The following is a 19,833-nucleotide window of genomic DNA, read 5'->3' on the forward strand; positions in this document are numbered from 1 at the left end:
AGCCCGCCACCCTCGCCTCATCCTCTTCCTACCACCCATGGCTCTCTATCTAGCCTGGGGAGTGAGGGAGGGCAGGAACATTTTGCTTTTTTCAGGCCACCTCTCCCCATCACAACTACTCACACATAGTCTGTGGTCTTGGCTTGGACAGAAAAGAGCGCGGTTCTGGCCTCTCCAGCATCCCTACCCCACCTGTTCTCACTGGAAACCATTCCAAGGAAGGCTGATGCCCGCCTCCAGGCCCACCAGCTGGGGGCACCGCTTTATTCCAGCCATCCCATCCCCCAAAGTCGAGCCCAGCAGGCCTGCATCAGTCTCCCTCTTGCTCTGGGTCCTGACCCTCCCACCCAAGAGGGGTCCTTGGAAACTCCTTGTACCCAACCCACACAAGCTTCCTGGAGGTGAGGCCTCACATTTGAAGAGACCCAATTCTCCAAGAACTGAGCCAGGAGGTTCTGAGGGGAAGGAGACAGTCTTGCAAAGCAGTCCCAACCTCTCCATCGAGCTTTAGATCCTCTCTGGCCGCCTGAGCTGTCACCTCATAGATAGGAAGTGCATCTTTAGCAGAAGAAACAAAATCGTCCAGGCTTGGGGTCCTTTGAGGAAGAGCCATTGGGGTTTGAGACCCTTTTTGGCTTCTCCTTGGATTGATCCCACAAAGATCAATGTCTTAAGAGCACAGAGACATTCTCCAGGGAACAAATGCAAACTTTCCTGCCTGAGCAGGGAGGCTCAGAAGCTTCCAACACAGATCCTGCCCCTGGGCCAGGGCACACATACTGGCCATGAGGGCACCAACAATTCAGTAAGAGGTGGGGGTGTCTTCAGAACAGGGCACCCTCCGAGTTGGCATGCCAGCAGCCCATCCAAGGCAGCTCTGCAGCCCAGCGGCCCCAGGCGGTCGCCTGCAGTTTGGCCTGGTCAAGGCGCCAGTAGCGGTCATCCCTGAAGAAGATGATGGAACCATCAGGCCGAGGCAGGGCGCCGTTGACCTCCTTGGGGACACCGCCCCAGTCCTGCAGGCCCCGGGGGTAGTAGGGCTCCACCTGCAGTCCATCTCTGGCCAGCACGTAGTAGCGGGCACCCTTGAAGAGAACAAGTCGGCCCAGAGGCGGGAAGAAGAGGGCTGCGTCGGGGTGGCGGGGCAGGCCCCCTGCCCGGCATAGCTGTGGTGAACCCCACACTGGCTTGGGGCCCCGGAACCTCCAGCATCTGCTCCCTGTAGGGCATCGGAAGAGCCAGGGTGAGCTGGTGGCTTTCACCCTTTGGTCCTCCGCCTCCCCTCCTCCCTCCATACCTCTGCTCCCCCTCATGCTGGAGCCCAAGGTGGTTAGTAGTTGTGATAATCAAAATGGATCAGGGATCCCTGGGTGGCACAGCGGTTTGGCACCTGCCTTTGGCCTAGGGCGCGATCCTGGAGACCCAGGATCGAATCCCACATCGGGCTCCCGGTGCATGGAGCCTGCTTCTCCCTCTGCCTGTGTCTCTGCCTCTCTCTCTCTCTCTCTCTCTGTGACTATCATAAATAAATAAAAATTAAAAAAAAAAACAAAAAAACAAAATGGATCACAGTGCTAATAATTGGTCCTAACCCCCTAAGGAGGGCCTGTTGTGGCCTAGACCTCCAGCAGGTGTCAGTAGGGCAGACCGCCCGCAGGAACCCAGCCCCGGGAGGTGGGAAGCTGGCCCCTTCCCTGAATGGGCAGCGACGACAGCGAAGGCCAGTGGCCATCATTTCTACACATAGTTCTATGAGAGCAGGGATTTTTGTTTTGTTCACTACTGTATCCCAACACCTCCAACCGTGTCTAATGCACACAAGGCACTTAGTATTTGTTCGATGGATGAAACTACATACTCATACTGCATGCTCCTCAAACGTTATGTTGTTTAATCCTCCTTCCTCAACAAATCTGAGGGATTCTTTTCCCCATTCAAGAAATTCAAGCCCAAGTGAAAGGCCCGATCTCACACAACCAGGATTCTAAGGAACTAGGACTTTTTGGCTGATTGCAGAGCTCTGGAGTGGTCCTTTGCTTCCCTTCTAGACTCTTCTCTGCAGCTCTCCCACCCTTTCTCCCTGGGACAACCTCAACACTCATGCCTGGCATTCCATCACTGAAGGAACCTCCTGGTAAAATGCCCTGGGGTCACAGGTTCAGATTGGAATTGAGACTCCTCTCTTCCCTTCTGACCTTGACCAGAACACCTCCCTTCTCTAGGCTCTGTTTTCTCATCTGACCCCAGAGCTGGTACCTTTGAAGAAGTGGAAGTCCCCACTGTCCAATGACACTGCAGCAGCCTCAATGTGGGGGGGCAGCCCAGCCCACCTTTCCTGTAGTGGGAGTGGCTCTGAGACATTGCCATCTGGGGCCACCTCCCAGAAGTGGCTTCCTTGAAAAATGTATAGTCGCTGTTGTCCATCTGTTCGGAGACAAGAGAATTGAGGAGTGACCATCAGCCTCTTGCCTTCCTTCCAGGGCAGGTGCTAGAACCAGCTTCCCAGACTGAGGAGAGAGGATGTAGCGTGCACAGGTGGGGCAGAGGGACAGCACACAGGAGGAAGCAGTGTTCTGATTGGCAAGGGCTTGCTACCCTGCAGAATGCCTGTGGCTTGGGATTTCTGGATTTTATTTTTTTTTATTCATAGCCCCACCTTGGATTCTAGCTCTGGAGACCCCTGGAGAAAGGGGAAGGAAAAAGGAAGTGAGGCAAAGGTGGGACCATCTTACCTACAGTGATGGCATCGAAGGAAGAGTGGCAGTATTTGGGACCCTGGATTTCGGGGCGCCTTCCCTGTGGCCTGTGGGGGTCCCAGGCCTCAAAGTCAGTGAACAGCTTTCCTGGGAGCTGGATGGCTACTGAGCCCCCCTGGGGCTTTCCTTCATGGGGAAGGAGAGAAAGGGAGAGAACACACACTGGTTGGGGCATGTGTTGAGGGTCTTAAGACCTCCCTTCTGGTTCCTTCCATCATTATCTGGTATGAGAGGCAAGGAAGGAGGGGTGGGGGTTGAGGGCTAAGAGTTGTCCTTGGTTGTTGGTATTATTAACCATAGCACTAAACTGAAGTGCCCTCTCGCCTACAGAACAATCTGGGAAAGAGGACCCTACTGAGATAAAACCGGAGTGGGGGACCACACAAGGGTTTGGCATTAAGAAGAGCCAGAAGGTTCTCTTCCTTGAGTCCTGGGCAACACACATGTCATGCGGGCAGAGTTCAGGGGCCTGGGCTGTGATAGTTACAGCAATTATAAGAATTACATCACCATACTTTGAGAGTGAGGCAGAGTCCAAGAAGCTTAGAACGTGGCAGCAGCTCCTGCATCCTGCTCTGCAACTCTCTAGCTGCGTGACCTTGGACAAGTTATCTAACCCCTCGGAGCCCCGTCCTCCCCACTGTGGACAAAAAGCTGCTCTCCCCACGAGTGGGCTGCATGCTACGTGCCTGGCCCGCGGCATACACAGGAGATAGCAGCTGTTTGCCTGGGTTTCTTAGGCTACAGAGAAGCTCATACCCACTAGGGCAACAGGCCTGGGAGGTCGGCGGGGCCCCACGTGTGAACCCCTCTCTCAGAAGGCGACACCGAGGGCTCTCAGAGGAAATGCTTTGCCCACGCGCACCTGCTTGTCAGGAGTGGCAGGCGGACTGAGCCCGGGCTGTGACCTGCCTGCGCACCGCCCTCGGAGGGCGCCCGCCCGCCCGCCAGCTGCGCGGCAGCCCTGGCCGGTGCATCCTGGGGGGCGGCGTGGGGGAGCCCTCGGCTGGCTCTACCTCGGGGCAGAGGCCCAGGCTCGGGGGGGAAGCGGGCACCGGCGTCGGCCAGGGGGAGGCTGGCGGGGGAGCGAGCGGCGCAGGCCGGGGGCGGGGCCGGGGGCGGGGCCGGGGCGGGGCCTGGGTGTCGCGGCGGCGGCGGGACCGGCCGCACTCGGAGCGCGGGGAGGGCGGGGAGGGCGGGGCGCGGGCCGGGCGGCGGCGGAAGGTCGGGCGCGGGGCGGGCGCTGTCTCGGGACCGCGGGGGGCCCGGGGCTCACCATACAGGCCCTGCACGGCCAGCACGTCGTCCCAGCTGAGCAGCGCGTCGCGGCCCAGCCTCTTGTAGTAGGGCGCCATGAGCGCGCGCGGCGCGGGGGAGTGCGGCAGGCCGAGCGTGTGGCCGATCTCGTGCGCCAGCACCACGAACAGGTTGCGGCCGCGGCGGCGGCTCAGGGACCAGCGCTCGTCGCCGTCGAAGTGCGCTTCGCCCCGGCGGGGCAGGAAGGCGTGCGCCAGGGCGCCCCCTGCAGGCGGCGCGGAGGGTCAGGGGCAGCCAGGCCGGGAGGGCCCCGCGGCCCGCCCCCCCTCCCCCCCCGCGCCCTCCCCGCGCCCTCCCCGCAGCCGGGGGCGCTGAGCCTCAGGGGTGGCTGTGGCTGTTTTCTGCCGCATAGTTTCCCTCCTAATGACCTGGGGCAGAGGCTGCAGTGGGGAGCACTGAACTGGAGACTAGCGCTGGGGTGTGGACGTCAGCCTGCTGAGCATCCTGGGGGGGGGGCTAACTGTCGGGGTTCCAATCCCGGTTTTACTATTCACTGCCTGTGTGGCCTTGGGCAAGTAGTGAATGCTGCCTAGGAATTATCTTCACAAAGATCTAGGGACAGGTATAGTGGTTACCCCAGAGGTGGGCACGATGGGACCTCCTGGATGTTGGTGATGGCGTTCCTCGATCTGGGTGCTGGGTGTGTTTGTGGGTATGTATGGCCTCTTTAATAAAAAGTATATCTGTGTGCGTGTTCTTGCCTTCCTCTGCAGGGCTCTGCTGGGGGGTCTCCACTGCCTTGCTGTATTATGTGTGAGCAGAGGGAATGAACTGGATCAGTGATGTTCTAGCTTGTGGCATGCCCCACAGGGAGCTTATCCCATTGCACAGCTCCCAGGGCCCCATGCTTCATAATTTACTTCCTGCAGGGACAGGGGCCAGCAAACTGCACGGTGATAATGTTGGCCTAGAAGCCTGCTGAGGGCATTTCCAGCATAGCCTTCTTGGAGCCCAGGCCAATGGGGATTGACCACCATTAAAGGAGAGCGGCCTGGGGTGTGGGGAGTGAGCCACATGCCTCCTGTTTAGAATATGCCTCAGCTCCCCGAGCAATGTTAGCCCTTTCTGCTCACGTTTCACAGTAACCCTGGGAGACAGATGACAGGTTTCAGAGAGAGAGAGAGAACACTTGAACTCAAAAAAGACAAAGTACCTGCCCCAAATCAGAGATTTCTCCCAGTCCAGTGTTGTCTTAGCTGGGTGACTCTAGCTGGGTATGGGCATAAATATCTCACGTAGATATCATGGGTAAAGTGAGTTACATGCAAGAACACATGTGTGTTACATGCGGATTCTTGAAAACCTTAGATTTCTCACAGTCCTACCCTGGGTCCCAGCAGCAGGGCCTGGACTTGGGCTTTGCTTTGAGTGGACTTGATGGAAGGCAGAGGAGCACAAGGGAGGTGAGGGCCTAAATTCTCAGGCCACACAAAGGCTTGAGTTACCACCATGAAGGGGTCCAATCGGGTGTCCTTCCCTCATTAGAGTGGAGGGTGGGGGGACGATGCACAGGTAACCCGCAGTCAGGTTCTGAAGGCCAATGTTGGGCGGAGTGGGAGGAGAGGAGTTTAGATCGGTGCCGTAAGCCTTTAGGCTAGGGGCAAACAGGGCAAGTGTCCGGGCTGAGGTGGGAATGTGAAGCACTTCTGTGGGGGGAGAGGGGACAGAAAGCCTCTTGCCTTGCAGCAGTGACTGTGGTAGTGGGTGTGGGGAGGGCAGGCGTGGGATGGCGGCAGCCTCTGGAACTTTCTAGGGTGGTGGTCTGGGAACATCCCCTCCTGGAGAACAGGAGAGGCACAGGCCTGTCTAGAGGCAGAGGATGGATGACGGGACCCCAGAAGGTTCTCCCAGAAGATCCTTGGGAATCTGCAATGTGCTTTCCATGCAGGACCTCATCTGGCTGTCCTTTCAGCCATGTGGCACATAAATGGGCAGGAACCATTGTTCCCATTCAGGAGACTGAGGGTTCTTTGAAGGAGGATACGGCTCGGCCCAGGCCCCATTGCCCGCCCCAGACTGCCTCTCCTGGTTGGGTTCCCCTGCTGCCATGTGGGAGAGAGAGCCTCTGTGTCGGCACCTGGGCCATCGAAGGCGTTGCCCAGCCCGTCGTTGTGGTCGCCCTGGAAGAAGGTGAGGCGGATGTCAGCAGGGACTGTGGCTGGGGCCTCCCAGAACTCCAGCGCCGAGACATTGCTCCACAGTTGGAAGGCGGCTCGCACGGCCCCACGGACTGCCGGCTCAGGGAGGTGCTGTGGCCAGTTCACCAGGCGGTAGGAGAGGTGCTGCTTGTACCACTTGCTGCCTGCCAGCCAGAGAGGCCACGTCAGTCACACTTCCCTGTGGAACCTGGGGCTGGTCCCCAAGGACCCCTGTGATGGGGGCTCGGCCCTCCTCTGGGGAGTCCCGGATGTGAAGGAGAAAGACACACAGCCCTGGCAACCCGGAAGAGCCCATTTGGTGGGGGAGACACTGCTCTCATGTTGATAGGACTACCCTTGTCCCAGAGAGTCCCCAGTCTAGTGGCTTGGTCTGGGGAGGTCCGTAGGGGAGATGTGACCTCTGCCCAGGAAAAGCCCCAGCCTGAAGGACTCTCCCAATCTGGGGTCTTCTTCCCCACAGCCTGGGCTGAGCCCAAAAACTGCTCTGCACCTCTTGCTGGCCGCAAACCCCTACCCCTGCCCACTATGTCAGGAGGTGGAGGAGAGAGGGGGCCAGCGGGGCCACGGCTTGGACCCATTCTCACTTCTCTCTCCTCTCTACCCCCCACACCCGCCTGCCCCTCCCATTCCACTGCCGCAGGCCTGCTGCTGAGAAGCTACCAAGACCCATTTATTAGAGGTCTTTTCCTGACCCCTGGCCCTCCCCCTCACTTCCTCAGGGACTCTGGAGAGCTCCGAGGTGAAAACAAATAAGAACAAAGGGTGTGTTTTGTCACTCACTGAGACGGAGAGAAATTTTTCCATCTCTACTTAGTTACGAGTTTCTATTCCTTTGCCCAGAACTGCAATTCCTCCCTTGGATGTAAGACTCTTCTGGCCTCTCGCCCAAGCCTCAGGTCAACTGAGTCCCCTACAGCTCACCACACACCCTGTACCAGGGTGCTTAGAAGGTCCAGATCTGGAGTTTTTCATGGGGTATTTCTGAGCTTTCCAAGCTCAGCGGCTGAGATTGTGACTTCATGTGGAAGACTTACAGCTCAGACGCAGGCCTCTGAGGCTCCCTGGGGCGCAGGGAGCGCTTAGGAATCATGTTATCTTTGAGGTCTCAATTTCCTAAATGGACCAGAATTCTTGAACTGTGGGTGACAAGTAGGCAGGCCAGGCCAATGGGCACAGCCCTCTCTCTCTTTGGAGGAACAATTGAAGGTTCAGAGCGCCTGCCCTTTTGCCTCGGGGAAATACTTGCCTGAACCAGAACTAAGGTCCTGGAAGGTTAGCCATCTCCTTGTCCAACCTCTCTGCTCTATTCTGGGGGAATTGAGACCAGGGGGCAGTGACCTGCCCAGGGTCACAGAATGAGTGAGTAGCCGAGGTAGGCCCTGGGCCCAAGTCCTGACATCTGATCAGTGTGCTTTCTACTAGATGACGCAGGTAAGCAGGCGCACTTGCTAAGACTCCAGGCTTATATATTTGCCTAAACGTGGCTCCTCTGGGTCAAAACAGGGGCTCTGCATGAACTGAAATTCTCCAGGTGGAAGGGAGGGTGGTAGAGAGTGGATAGAGGAGCTGAGTGCCCTTTCCCTCCCCCAGCCCCCATGGAAATGGGGGAGGGGAATGTCTTTTCTCCCACCCTGAGCCAAGCTCCATTCAAGGCAATGCTGCCTTCCCAGGCCTGTTTGGCCTGGCAGCCACCCAACCCCTCCCAGCCAGTGACCAACCCTCAGGGAGGGAAGAGGGAAGGATTCTTAGGAAGGGAGGGAGACAAGGAAGGGGGAGGGAAGGCCTGGGGTCCAGAGGTGACCTGGAGGGCTCTGGACTGGCTGGCGCTGGGCATTTCCACACCCTGTTGGGGGTGACTGACTCCCAGACTTTCCCCATCCACCTTCAAGCTTCTAGAAGTGTGAGGCAGCTCCTTCTGCCTCTTTGCATTAGAGGAGGGCCTCACCAATCTGGCAAGAAAGGGAGAGGGTGAGCACTTCTCTCACTTTGGCTAGGAAAGGTGACAGCTTGCAGGCCAAAAATCCTCTTTGAATCTGTGTGTGCATGCGTGTGTGTCTTTGGAAGAGGACGGAGAGGACAAATAAATACAGGACTGAGAGAAAATGGCTAATTTTCCTTGGGAGGGGTCGTTGGTGTGTCCTGCCATGAAGGAATGACCTCCCCACCACCCTAACCACCAGCCTGAGCCCTCTCTGTCCTCTTCCAGATTTATGTCCTTGGAGCAGGTTGGAGCAGGTTGGCCACCTCAGGCCCCCATCCTGAACTCTGGCCCAGGCAAGGCTGGATTCTGCAGTGACCTCTAGGCCACAGAAGGTGCACCTGCCAGTGCACCTCCCCAACCCACACACCCTTGCTCCAAAATCCAAAAGGGATGAGGGAAGGAAAAGGACATGGGGAGAAGTGGAGACCTCCCCGCTTGGGGAGGACCCTGAATCCTGACTTCTAGCAGGATTCAACACTGACTCCTAGCACTCCAACAATACTGTGTTGGAATCCCAGTACTTCTACTTGCAAACTTAGATAGCAATGTATGGAATCTCTTCAAACCTTAGTTTCCTTATTTGCAAAGTGTGGTTGGTAAGACTTAGTTGTGGCAAACATGAGATGGCAAATGAAGCAGCAATGTATAGCTGCCAGGCATGTGGTGGGTGCTCGGTAAATGCCCATTCCCTTCCTCTTTCTTTTCCACCCCGGATTCACTCCTGTACCCTTCACCCCTCCTCTCGAGCTCCGGGGACCAAGGGGAATTGAAAATCTCCCCAGCAGGCACTGAGGGGACCAGACACTTGGAATGAGGGTGCCAGATTTAGCAAATAAAAACATGGAGCACCTGGTTAAATTTGCACATCAGATAAACAACAAATAACTTTTTTAGTATAAAAGTGAGAATAAAACAATTATCTGTTATTCACCTGACATCCAAGTTTAACTGGACATCTTATATTTTGCCTGCCAACCCTACCCTGGAGCCCAGCTTCATCACTATAGCATTAACACACAGCATCAACAGTCACTGGCCTAGAAATCCATATCATTTTTAAAGCAGCCACCCGTGTCCTGGGGTTTTTCACATGTGGAATATCAGTCCTCCTGGGGTGAGAAGGCTTAGCCACATTCTGACTATGTGGCCCTGGGGAAAACATTTGGATAAGCTCTTTGTCCCTTCATTTGCCTATCTGTAAATGATAATGATGGTCCCTATCGCCTAAGGTTGTTAGAGGATCACACAAGTTAACCTATTTAGAACTGCACTTGGCACATCATAAATGCCCAGTAAGGGTTAACTATTAACAATACCTTTTCCAAAAAAAAAAAAAAAAAAAAAAAAAAAAAACACCTTTTCCTAACAATACCTTTCCTAAGGAAAGCACAGGAAGTGCCTGCCAAGCATATAGCTCCTTTCTAGGGAACATCTTCCCACTCAGGGGGTAAAGGAAGTCAAGCTGCTGTAGTTCACGTTATGAACAAGAGGAAAAGTCTCCATCTCACCTGGTCACTGCTGTCTGGACCCAGCGGTCAGGGTCAGACAGTGATATGGGGCTAGGCTGGTGGAGCTAGGCTGGTAGGGCAGGGCTACCTGCCTGGGAGATGCCTTAGCTTGAATCTTTGTTACAAATGGATGCTCCAAATTGAACAGTGCCAAATGGGTTCCATCAGATATTCCCTTGAAAAGGCAGAAGAGGCAACCAGAAGGAAGTATCCTTGGTGCTCACGTTGTGCCCTGGATACCCAGGAGGCATCATCCCAGTTCTCTGGGAGATCACCTGTAACCTGGAAGTGCCACTGTTGAGACTGTGTCTGGGGCTACCCCACATTCCAGTACAAGCCCTTTCTCCTTGGTGATCAGGGGCCATCTCTACTTTGCAACCAGAAAGGGCCCATGTCTTAGATGAGGAAATGAGCAGTGACACACTGCTGAACCCAGAGCCCCAGCTTCAGGAATGCTGTTCCAGCTCACGCTGCACCCCTGTTCTACCTCCGCTGTCCAGAAACACAGTGGGATGTAGAACATGTTGACACCAAGGACTTCTCGACCACATAGCCTGGACCCCATCACTGCCATCCTCCAGGAGTTGAGGGGAACCACTCACAACTTCCTTAGCTAAGAAATAAAAACGACCTATAAATTTCATGTTCTGTGCATAATGGATATTGTCGGTGGAGGTAGATAATGCAAATTAAAAGAGGCAACGGTCCAAAGTGTTCGTAGTAAACTTGATTATAGATGAAGATTTGACTCAACAACCCTATCTTCTTAGAAATCCTAAAAACTGCAAAAAATTGGTCAGAGAAAATGAGACTTAGCGCAAAGAAGATGCAAAAATTACACACAGTAAAACCTGTTATTGATGAAGAATTGACAGAAGAATCAAATCTTCATAAATCTTAGGTCTGTATCATTTGGCCCTGGAAGATTGGACCTGGACGAAAAAGGAGGAAGAGGAGGAGAAGGAAAGATAAAACCAAAACTACAAAAAGAGAATCACAACGGCAGAAATTGTGATGTGATGTGATAAAATAAGCAGTAGTGAAATGTCCAGAGTAGGCAAATCCATAGAAACAGAAAGCGGATTGGTAGTTGTCAGGGGCTGGGGGGAGGGGGCACAGAGGGGGAGAGCAGGGAGAGTGATCCGCTAAGGAGCCTGGGGTTTCTTTCGGAGGTGATGAACATACTCTGGAATTAGATTGTGGTAATGGTTGCACAATTCTGAGAATGTACTAAGAACCACTAAGTTGCACACTTCCAATGGGTAAATTTTATGACATGTGAATTATATTTCAATAAGGCTGTTCAAAATGTGCTTTGGACAAAGTAAAACTGATTGATAAATTGTATCTTTGTTGAATAATCCTTATGAAAAAAAGAATGGATTCTGATGAAAACAACTTTAGGAGAATGTAAACAAAATGTTGGCAACAGTTTAACTGCCCTGCATAACAACCTGATCAAGGAATGAAGTGGGCTTGATGGGGCTTGCTCTGGAAAATATTTGCATAATGAAAATTCATCCATGTAGGTATAATTCTGATTTAAATGTCTGTGTTCACAAAGATGGTCCTCCACTTGAGGGGTCCTGTTCACCCACTGTTCTCCCGTCTCGGGCCCTTAGGGAGGAGGTTACTGACAAAGCCCAGTCTGAGGCTGGGCTGGTTTTTTCTCTGGCCACAGGGCTTCTGGTTGTTGGCAGTCCCAGCTTAGCTAGATTTCGACAGGGCTCACCTTGCTTTGCAAAGCGTTTCTTACGCCTCATTTTGGCCCGGCCTCCAGCAAACAGGGCACTGACCCTCTCGTTCCAGGCCGCCTGGCTGTCTGTGTCTGCCACCCCACAGCGGGGCCGCGTCATCTGGCGCAGGGTGACAGGGTCTAGCACACCGCTGATGGGCAGCTGAGATACCCACTGGAACTCCCTGTCAGGAGGAATTGAGATAAAGGACCACAGTGTATGTGTGTGGGGGGGAGTGGTGGTGAGGGCAAGGAGCTTCCCTGGAGACAGCAGGAGAGGGAGGGAACATGGACACAGGTGGGGAGGTCAGCCTTCCACGAAGAGGGAGGGGGTGACCGAAGCTTTGCCCTCCTGCACCCCCAAGCCCCCCCACATCCCTCTGTCCTACCTGATGGCATTGCTAAATCTTGCGGAGGTGAGGTCTTTGGGGACCTGCTCATTGAGATATCCGTACTTCTCCAGGAATGCCTGAGGGAGAGAGGAGCGTCAGCCTTCCCACGCATCCTTTCCCCTCCCGTGGTCTCCAAGCATCTGTGGCACATACATCATGCCCTGTCTTAACCTTTGTCCCAATGAGGTCTATAAGCTATAGGAAAAGGAGTCCCGGGATAAAGGCAGGAGGACATAGACTCTGTGCCAGGTGACCACTGACTACCTTTTTGGTCTTGAGTAAGTCACTCAATATTTCTAAATCCTAGCTTTCTTAATTCTCAAACTGGCCGAGCAATCCCTACCTAGAATATTTCCCGGCATGGTCGGGGATCTAGCAGGGCATGCTGGATGAGTTAGGGGCTTGGGAGTCACACCAGGCTGGGCTTAAATCTCAGTTAGCAAGCTACTTCTCTAAACCATAGCATTCTTATCTGTAAAAGGGGCTTAGAAATAGTATACAGCCTACAGGTTTTTTTTGGTGAGGCTTGATCACAACTGTGAATACAAAGCACTTAACACAGTGCCTGTCACCTATGAGGGGCTCAATACAGAGCAGCTATTATAAATATAAATATGCACTGTTGAAATGCTTCAGCTTTGCTCCTGAACATCTCACCTGTCTAGGGAGTTGCCCTGTATTGGTCAGAAGTCGGGCTGGTCACCTGCAGACTCTGCCATGCCTGGCTTGGGAATTAATTATCTAATTCTGGCTTCTTCCTAAATGATTCACCTCCCTCAAAATGCAGATATATTTAAGGCCCTACAAACAACAGATGTACTTGCCTTCAACTCTATGGTTTGTATACAAACTTGGCTCCTTATAAAAGTAGTTTTTTGTGGAGGGGGAACACCTGGGTGGCTCAGTGGGTTAAGCATCTGCCTTTGGCTCAGATATTGATCTCAGAGTCCTGGGATTGACTGCTCAGCAGGGAGTCTGCTTCTCCATCTTCCTCTGCCTCCCCACCCGCTATTCACCCTCCTTCCACCCTCTACTCATGCTCTTGCTCTCTTTGTCTCAGATAAATAAATAAAATCTTTAAAAAATAGTGTTAATGAGGTGCCTAGGTGGCTCATTTGGTTAAGTGTCTGACCTTGGCTCAGGTCATGATCTCAGGGTTCTAGGATGGAGCCCTGAGTAGGGCTCCCTGCTCAGTGGGGAGCCTGCTTCTCCCTCTCCATCTATCCTTCCCCCTGCTCATGCTCTCTCTGTCTTTCTTTCTCAAATAAATAAATAAAATCTTTAAAAATAAATAAATAAATAAATAAATAAATAAATAAATAAATAAATAAATAAATAAAAATAGTGTTAAAGAAGAATAGTTTTGACGTGAACCTGGCTGGCTCAGTAGGAGGAGCATGGGGCTCTTGATCTCAGGGTTGTGAGTTCGAGCCCCACATTGGGTATAGAGATTACTTAAATAAATAAATAAATCTTAAAAAGAGAAAAGTATTTTTTTAATTTTTAAAATTTTTTGTTAAAATTTTTTTTTCAATATTTTAGGGAAAAGTAATTTTTTAATTAGAAACCTGCAACTTCCTCTTTTCATTGACTCATTTGTTAATTCATACAATGACCTAGGCACATGGCCAGGTGCAATGACCAAGATTTGTGGCTACAGACAGATAATCGAAACACAGATAACAAGTAAAGGAGGCAGTTTTGGTGCGATAAAGAAAAGAAACTGGGTGTTGCGGTTGAGAATAACTTAAAGAGAAACTTTTCATCAGAGGTCAGGGAAGGACCCTCTGAAGAGCTGGTATGTGATGTGTGTCACAAAGAATGAGAAGTAACTGGCCATACAGTGAGGTGGGAAAGTGTGTTCCAGGCAGAGGAGCAGCAAACGCAGAGCCCTGGGCTAGGAACGATGTGGATGTGCCTAAGGAACAGAAGGAAAGCTTGAGCACAGTGAGTGTAAAGTAGCAGGACATGCGAGAAGCCACAGAGAGAGAGGCAGGACTGTCACCCAGGGTAGGAAATGGGGGTATTATTTTAGTCCTGATGGTGGGTTAATTGTGAGGACTGAAAGAAAGAGAGAAATCCAGAATGGCTCCTCCATGTTTGCCTTGGATGGTGATTCTAGAAACTATATGAGGAAACCAGAGGGGGAGCAGATAGGGGTGGATGTGAATAAGAAAAACACTGTGATGTCAAGTGGCACTAGTCACATGATCCTGGAGCTCAAGGAAGAAACCAGAATATTTCAGCATGTAGATAGATGATGGGATGGCCGTGGACCTGGATGTGATCCCCTGAGGAAATGAGTATAACTGGAGAATATCTCATGGCCCAAGTGTCTGTTGGCCGCTGCCTGCCATCACACACCTGGAAGCTGCTCTCTCCGTGACCACGTGTTTGGAGGCCAGTGGCGGGGGAGAAGTATGTGACTCATCGTCCTTACCTATCACCAGCCCTGCCCTTCAGAGAACATGGTGCACTTGGCTCCCTGCTTGCCTTTATCACTGAAAAAGCCTCATCAATGGAATAAAAGAAACGTCACCTCAGCTGCTTAATTCTTGTTTTTCAAAGATTTTATTTATTTATTCATGAGAGACAGACAGAGAGAGAGAGGCAGAGACACAGGCAGAGGGAAAAGCAGGCTTCATGCAGGGAGCCCAAGACGGGACTCGATCCTGGGACTCCAGGATCACGCCCTGGGCTGAAGGCAGGCACTAAACCGCTGAGCCACCCAGGGATCCCCTTGGCTGCTTGATTCTTATAGACACACATCATCTCTTTATTTTTAGCCTTCCTTGCTGTGCTATCTATATGGAAGTAATTCTGTTTTCTTTGTTCTCTTACACACTTCTCTTTGCTGTATCTTTTTTTTCTTTTTTTAAGATTTTCACTTATTTATTTGACACAGAGAGACAGAGAGCACAAGCAGGGGTAACAGCAGAAGGAGAGGCAGAAGTAGGCTCCCCACTGAGCAAAGAGCCCGATGTGGGGCTCCGTCCCAGGACTCTGAGATCAGGACCTGAACTGAAGGTAGACGCTTAACATACTGAGCCACCTGGGTGCCCTCTTTGCTATATTTCTTAAATCAACTCCAATCACAGCTGTTGCCTCCAGGAAAGGCACAAATGAAGAAGAAAAGTAGACACTAAGAGCCAGCATGGGCAAGCTCCTAAGCCTTTGTAAGTATCCTGCCTCAGCTTTGTGAATTTCATTATATTCTCCTTCAGCTCTTCTCAATAAAGCCATTTTCCATAAGGAACCCTTATTCTAGACCACAGAACACTTCCCAAGTCCATTTCATTATTCTTCTACACTAATTTATTTGTATTTCAATACTATTTTCTTTTTTCCCTTTCCAAATGGACACTATTTTGGGATGCATAATGGATTAAAGGAGTTCTAGTGGCTTAATCTGGAAGATTATTTATTGTCCAAAATAGTGTGGCATCATGGAATTAGCCATAGGGCTTGGAATCAAGAATCTGTTCCCAACCTTGACTCTGGGTGGCCAGGGACAAATTACTTAGCATCTCTGAGCTTTCCATTTCTTTACCCACAATGTGAAGAAAAGAATACACCACAGGGTTCTCAGAAAGATTATATAAAGCAATGTGGGGATCCCTGGGTGGCGCAGCGGTTTGGCGCCTGCCTTTGGCCCAGGGCGCGATCCTGGAGACCCGGGATCAAATCCCACGTTGGGCTCCCGGTGCATGGAGCCTGCTTCTCCCTCTGCCTGTGTCTCTGCCTCTCTCTCTCTCTCTCTCTCATTCTCTGTGTGACTATCATAAATAAATAAATAAATAAAATTAAAGTTAAAAAAAAGCAATGTGTAGCTAGCATACATAGTAAATACTTGATAAACCGTTGATCCAGTTGATTTACGTTAGTAGAAAAATAAACGGACTTTCCAAACACAATCTGTCTATAAGATGGGAACTGCTCTGAATAAGGCAGTTCCAGCTCTGCTCTCAATATAGGTGCTCTAGCTTAGACTTGCCTCACCCCAGTCAGGTACCTGGTTCTCTTCTTTGCCTCCTCCCTTCCCTTAGTGGGGATGGATAGAATGGCTTTCTAAAGGAAGTTGGGAAATCAATGTCCTCTTCAAAGGAGGTTTGCTGAGTGACTTGGAAGAGACCCGGTCACAGGCTAACAGGCTGGCACTCCCTGTGCTCCTCCCCCCAAACCCACCCAGCCCTTATCAGAAAGTTGGCTCCGGTTCTGGAACTATGAAGCCTTGGACAGAGCAGAAGGGAGGGGATATTGACTAGCGGCGTCTCCTGTTTCCTGGCTGAGCTGCCATGCCTGATACTTTGGCAGGCAAAGTGGAGTGGAGGGCAGGATGAGGGTGGAGGCCTTTATTAGGGGTCCATCAGAGGGGGAAATCCTGGACCTCTCTTCCTGACTGGCCTCTGGCACACTGTGGGTTGCAAGGCAGAGCTGAATTCCCAGGAGGCAGTGTGAGCACATGACCAGCCAAGAGATACCGAAAGAATGAGAAAAATAAATTTTAAGAATTTGACATTTTATATTTCCATAAAAGCACTGAAGTATTTTTTAAATATATTTTATTTATTCATTTGAGAGAGAGAGAGCAAGCACAAGCAGTGGGGAGTGAGGGGCAGAGGGAGAGGAGAACAAGCAGACTCCCCACTGAACAGGTAGCCCCACATGGGTTTCCATCCTAGGGGTTTGGGATCATGACCTGAGCCGAAGGCAGATGCTCAATGGACTGAGCCACCCAGGCGCCCTGCACCGAAGTACTATAATTGCAATGACTAGAACATAAGGATTCCCTTACACTTATTTCATTTTTAATGATCATTAATATTTTTAATATGAACATTTAAAAATTACATATAGGAAGGGGGCCCTTCATATCCTCAGTGCTGAGTGCTCTAAAGTTCTGCTCAGAGGTGGCAGCTCCACCTCACTGGCTGAGGAGGAGGCACAATTGAGACATCCTCTGCTCCTGCAGCTGTCCCTAACCTTCTTCTAGAAGCCCACTTGCCACACCTCAGTTTTCCCCTGCAAAGGTGATAAAAGTGCCCTGTCTGCATGGGAGAAGAAAGAGCAGGGGTGTGGGGCAGGTGACAGTGTGGTAAAGGGATCCCAGAAAAAGACAAAGGACTAGGAGGTAGAGCTCCTGTTTCCATTCCAGCTCGACCATGAACATCTTGGAGAAGTCATTTCCCTTCCAGGCTGTCGCTTCCCTAGGGTTTGTCCTATGTTCTCTTAGGTATCCCCTGAGGTCCACTTGGGGTCACCTCCATCCTCCTGCATGGGAGCTGTGTCTGGCTTCTCCTCTCTGCCTTGCAGTTCCAAACACCAGGTTTTGTCTTTGCCCTGTTCTCCACTCATCCTCTCTCCTGTGAAGCCCAAGGCTTAAGCTGAGAAGAGAGGAAGCTAGAGGAGCATGCATCTTCTGTGATTCACCCTGCTTAGGTCTAAAAGCTTGTGACAACCTGCCTCGTCCACTTGGTCAGGACTCGGGGCACTTCCCTGGGGAGTCGCCTCTGAAAAGTCCTGGGAGTGGTTGTGGTGTTTGAATAAAATGAAAACGATTCTCCCTGGGACCCAGAAGGCTGAGTGGACTCAGGACTCTGGAGGTTCTAGTCCTGTGTCTGTCCTGACTTGCCATGGGAGGGTACGCAGAGCCCAGCCCATTTAGTGCCCTAGGGATGAGGAAATTCTGGCCATTTCTGAGCAGGGCAAGACTAGGAATGAGGTATAGCAAAATGAATTGAGGCCTGAGTCACTGGCCTGGCAGGGCAAGAGCACTGGGCTGTGTCTTGAATTTTATTCCTGTGCTACTAAGAACTGTGTGTCCTTAGGCAAGTTCTGTGCCTCTCTGGGCCTTCTTTTCTTTTCTTTTCTTTTCTTTTCTTTTCTTTTCTTTTCTTTTCTTTTTTTAATTTTATTTATTTATTTGAGAGAGACAGAGAGAGAGAGAGCAAGTATGAGTGGTGGGAAGGGCAGAAGGAGGAGAAGCCGACTCCCCACTGAGCAAGGACCTGATGACTATATCCCAGGACCCTGAGATCATGACCTGAACCCAAGGCAGATGCTTAGCCAACTTAGCCACCCAAGTACACCTGGACCTCCATTTTTTCTATAAAATGAGAGGGTTGGTTTGGGCTAAAATGTACTCCAGCTTCATCTATTATCATGGACTTGCCTCTGCAACTGATTAGCTGTGTGAACTATGACGAAGTTACCGAACCTTTCTGTGCCTCAAAGTGTGACAAGCAGGTAAGAATGATTTAGGTTTCTTGCAGGAATGTCATGAAAATCCAGTAAGAAGATAAGATGCCTGGGATGCCTGGGTGGCTCAGCAGTTGAGCTTCTGCCTTCGGCTCAGGACGTGATCCTGGAATTCCGAGATCGAGTCTTGCATCGGGCTCCTGCGTGGAGCCTGCTTCTCCTCCCTCTCTATGCCTATGTCTCTATGCCTCTCTTCTCCTCCCTCCTCCTGCCTATGTCTCTGCCTCTCCTCTGTATCTCTCATGAATAAATAAATAAAATCTTAAAACAAATAGATGAGATGTCTTGGGAAAGCTTCATGACAGTTGCCCCCATTAAAAACTTTATAGCAAAAAATTTTCTTGCTATAGTCACAGAGCTTTATTGCAGGAACAGAACTTTGTTAGTAAAGTCTTGGAAGGGCAGCTCTGAGTCTTATGTCTACAGAGTGGCTGGGACACCCTCCACATCAAAGAACTGCAGGAGCAAAACTGAGACCAAGAATTTTTTCAGATTTATTTATTTGAAACAGAGAGAGGAAGGGAGAGAGAGAGAGACAGAGAGAGACAGAGAAAGAGAGAGAGAGAGATTCTCCAGCACACTGCCCAATGAACTGAGTGCTGAGCCTTGACTAATATAGAGCTTTTAAGGGTTTTGCACCTCTGAATTTCACAGTAATCTTGCAAGAATATAGGCAGGACAGGTGTTGATAATCCCATGGTAAAGAGGAGGACAGTAAGTCTCAGGGGAGCAAGCAGTGTCTTGCCAAAGGATCCTAAGTGAGCAACAGAACCAGTACTTGAGTTCAGATCCTCTGACACCTATCCCAGGATTTCACATTCACACAAGTGACTCAGGGGCTTTGAAACTGAAGGCATGGAACCCCTTCTCTCTCCACCGGGGAAACAATTATCAAATGAGAAAAAAGCTGGGGATATTTCTAGCTGGGTTCCTTCTTCCTCCTCTGTAAGCAGGTCCAGGCCCAGAGCAGAGAAAGAAGCTGCTTTGGTGGTGGACTCCGGCTTTCAATAGAAGCTGGGAGTACATCTCCCATCACACCCCTAACAGGTCATCTGACAAGACACAGGTACTCAGCAAGAGGCAACTATGTTCCTTTTGCTCTCTGCTCTTAGGATCTCCTGAAGGCCCCAGGGCAGTGGGATCCACTCAGATCCTTTCCCTTTATTGGGGGCAAATGCCTTCCCTTCCCTCTGTCTGACCCCCTTAAACTTCTCTTCCTTTTCCTCATTCCTGGTCTCATATTCATAAAGTTCTGTCTGGGTGTAGCCTAGATACCCTCTTGCTATAACCCCCCTTCCTATAATTTTTTGTCCTTAAGGAAGTTGGAAAATATTAGCTGATCAGTCTCCATCCAAACCCCTCTTATACTTTTTCTAATGCTAAATAATTGTACTGTATGGACTCATGGTCCGCCCTAGTCTTGTAGGGCTAAATTTAGGGCACAAAATAATGCCGTAAGCAAGGCTGGATTTCGGGAGAGTTGTCCACTTGTCTCCTTACTATGTTCCTGCTTCCACCGCCCACGTTTTGCTTAGATCCCTTGGTTTTCAAACTTGTTTGACAACTGCTTTTCCACCAGCTCATGGTCCTCTGGGACCCTCCAGAGCCTCTTGTGCACTTCTATTCACCCTGCACCCATGAGTCACTGTGCTCAGCCCTTGGGAACAGTTTCCACACCCGGGCTTCTGGATTTCTGACTCATAAAAAGTCAAATGAATGGCTCTGGG

General features: G+C 51.1%; 1 protein-coding gene across 5 annotated transcripts in view; it reads right to left on the bottom strand.

Annotated features, from left to right (window-relative positions):
• Positions 1-227: 227 nt before the first annotated feature.
• Positions 228-19,833, bottom strand: part of MMP28 (matrix metallopeptidase 28) — a 34,441-nt gene continuing 14,835 nt past the window's right edge. For 4 of the 5 annotated variants that reach the window (XM_072779550.1, XM_072779551.1, XM_072779548.1 and 1 more), the window contains 7 exons: positions 11,846-11,925; positions 11,454-11,641; positions 6,151-6,375; positions 4,033-4,278; positions 2,733-2,882; positions 2,257-2,424; positions 228-1,219 (listed from right to left, as the gene is read on the bottom strand). In XM_072779550.1, the coding sequence (XP_072635651.1) occupies positions 825-1,219; positions 2,257-2,424; positions 2,733-2,882; positions 4,033-4,278; positions 6,151-6,375; positions 11,454-11,577 (1,308 nt within the window). In that variant the 5' untranslated portion in view covers positions 11,578-11,641; positions 11,846-11,925 and the 3' untranslated portion in view covers positions 228-824. The remainder of the gene's footprint in view (positions 1,220-2,256; positions 2,425-2,732; positions 2,883-4,032; positions 4,279-6,150; positions 6,376-11,453; positions 11,642-11,845; positions 11,926-19,833) is intronic. The other variant, XM_072779549.1, reaches the window with a different exon arrangement.

Source organism: Canis lupus, chromosome 16, assembly GCF_048164855.1.
Source record: "Canis lupus baileyi chromosome 16, mCanLup2.hap1, whole genome shotgun sequence".
NCBI classification, from domain to species: domain Eukaryota; kingdom Metazoa; phylum Chordata; class Mammalia; order Carnivora; family Canidae; genus Canis; species Canis lupus.